We start from the raw sequence: 2172 nt of genomic DNA on the forward strand, positions 1-2172 counted from the left end.
CAAAAAAGTACTCCAGAGTGTTGTTCAGCATGGGGGTGAGTAGAAAATGAAGGCTAATCATGTTTTGGGTGTACTATTCCTTTAAATGTCTTGTACCCATTTTTATCCTCAGACACAAACACCGGACGACTACGAGAGAATCGTAAGTTTGGTTTTCACTTTTACAACTTTTGCCTCATGCTTTATGGATCAGCTAAACATGGTCCTTTCTTTTGCTTCGCCTCCCCTGCTGTAGATGATCTTCACCCAGCAATCCATCATGAGGCCCAGAGTGAAGTCATCTGTGTCCATTGGCGCGTAAGACAGCCTTAGAGTTATATCACCTGCACTCTGATACCTGGAACAGTGAAGTCCCATTTAGTTAACTCTCTTCAATTCAGATTAGTTTATTTCTATAGCACCAATTCAAAACACAAGTCATCTCAAGGCACTTAACAATTCACCCGATCATACAGTCAGATTGATTGTAGCGACAGTGCAGAGGACCACCGTTTCCATGGTTACTGTTGGTAACACACAAAGACATCATGGCTGGAAATCATTCATGGCACAAAAGGTTCCCCTCCTTAAACCAGCACATTTCAAGGCCCGTCTTCAGTTTGCCATTGACCATCTGGATGATCCAGAGGAATCATGGGAGAAAGTCATGTGGTCAGATGAGACCAAAGTAGAGCTTTTTGGTCATAATTCCATTAACTGTGTTTAGAGGAAGAAGAATGATGAGAACCATCCCAAGAACGTCATCCCTACTGTGAAGCATGGGGGTGGTAACATCATGCTTTGAGGGTGCATGATGATTAGAGCATTGAAGATGGGTGGAGGCTGGGTCTTCCAGCATGACATTGAGCCGAAGCACACAGCTAGGATAACCTGGTGGTCAAATGCTTCTTTGCAGCTGAACCATAAAAAATAAATAGTTTAAAAATCAATCATTGAGATTCCTAGATTTTTTTTTTGAGATTATCATTTGATTTGTGTTTAGCTGAGTGTCTTAATTATTTCCCCCCAATAAATGAAGAAATGTCATAATTTATTATCTAGAGACTATTAATAGCAGGAGGTGAAATGCAGCTCAGACTAGCTTTGGTGATGTCATCAGTACGCTTCTGTTCCAATTGACCCAGATTTATTCTGTGTGCTCCCGTTCTCCCAGAGTGCAGACTTTCCTGGGTTCTTCTCAAGAACATAGTTAGCAAGGACACAAGTCTATACTCATTTTCTTCTGAATTGAGAATCTCAGTCTGAAGAGTCCTCCCTTGCTAGCAGGGACATGTGTCTTCGCTATGCTGACTGTTGCCAGTGGTTCCAAAGCGGGTTCGTTCTTTGAGAACAGGAGGTTCCACTATGTCCTTGAAGATCCTCCATTTGGGAGGTCTTGAAACGATAACAGCTGCAGAGTCTGTAAGAGGCTTCTAAAGCGTACAGCATTCATTAATAGGCCTAGTTTATGCCGATACACCACAGTGACTGCATTGTAACCTTAAAATAAAACATTTTATTCCTGCAATCATTGAACTCTCATACTGATTGACTCTACACAGCAACAGGTGGGGAAGGGGGTGCACCAATCCAGAATACATTCGAGGAGGAAACTGATTGGTCCTTCTAAGCAATTTCAGCTTAATCGAAATAAACATAAAACATAGTTTAACTTGTCTTAAATCTTGTATTCGTTGTAATCTGGACTGGGTCGCAGTCTCAGGAGAAACTCCCAGACCTCCCTCTCTGCAGACACCTGCTCCAGCTCTGCTGCGGGAACCCCGAGGCAGTCCGGAGCTACCTCAGGGACATGGTCCTTTCAGTATGTCCTGAGCCTTTGCCTCCTCCAGATTAAACATGTCTGGAACACCTCCGCCAAGAGGCTCGGAGGGGTTACAGCCGATTGGGTAGCAGCTGGCTGGAGATCTGCTCTTCCAGTCTGAGTAAAAAGTTCTTGACCTGAAAAAGGGTTGCCCGTCCCCTTCAGGTCAGGAGAGTTCCTGCCTTAAGTATCTTGGTGCATTTGGTGCGTTTTAAATCTCCTTAGGCTCATGTTCGTTCATTTGTTTCTTTGTTCCTTCCTTGCTTCCTTTGTTCGTTCTTTTATTGGTTAATGAATTTGTTCCTTGATTTGTTCGCTCCTTCCTTTGTTTGTTTGTTCATGCCTTGGTTCGTTCGTTCCTTGGTTTGTTA

The 2172-nt window shown here is 43.3% G+C and overlaps 1 protein-coding gene across 2 annotated transcripts in view; it reads left to right on the forward strand.

Annotated features, from left to right (window-relative positions):
* rgs9 (regulator of G-protein signaling 9) overlaps window positions 1–2172 on the forward strand; it is a 31452-nt gene that overhangs the window by 19998 nt on the left and 9282 nt on the right. For both annotated transcript variants that reach the window (XM_015401859.1, XM_015401860.1), the window contains exons 10-11: window positions 113–142; window positions 236–297. In XM_015401859.1, the coding sequence (XP_015257345.1) occupies window positions 113–142; window positions 236–297 (92 nt within the window). The remainder of the gene's footprint in view (window positions 1–112; window positions 143–235; window positions 298–2172) is intronic.

This window comes from Cyprinodon variegatus, unplaced genomic scaffold (genome assembly GCF_000732505.1).
Source record: "Cyprinodon variegatus isolate N-32 unplaced genomic scaffold, C_variegatus-1.0 Scaffold1268, whole genome shotgun sequence".
NCBI classification, from domain to species: Eukaryota; Metazoa; Chordata; class Actinopteri; order Cyprinodontiformes; family Cyprinodontidae; genus Cyprinodon; species Cyprinodon variegatus.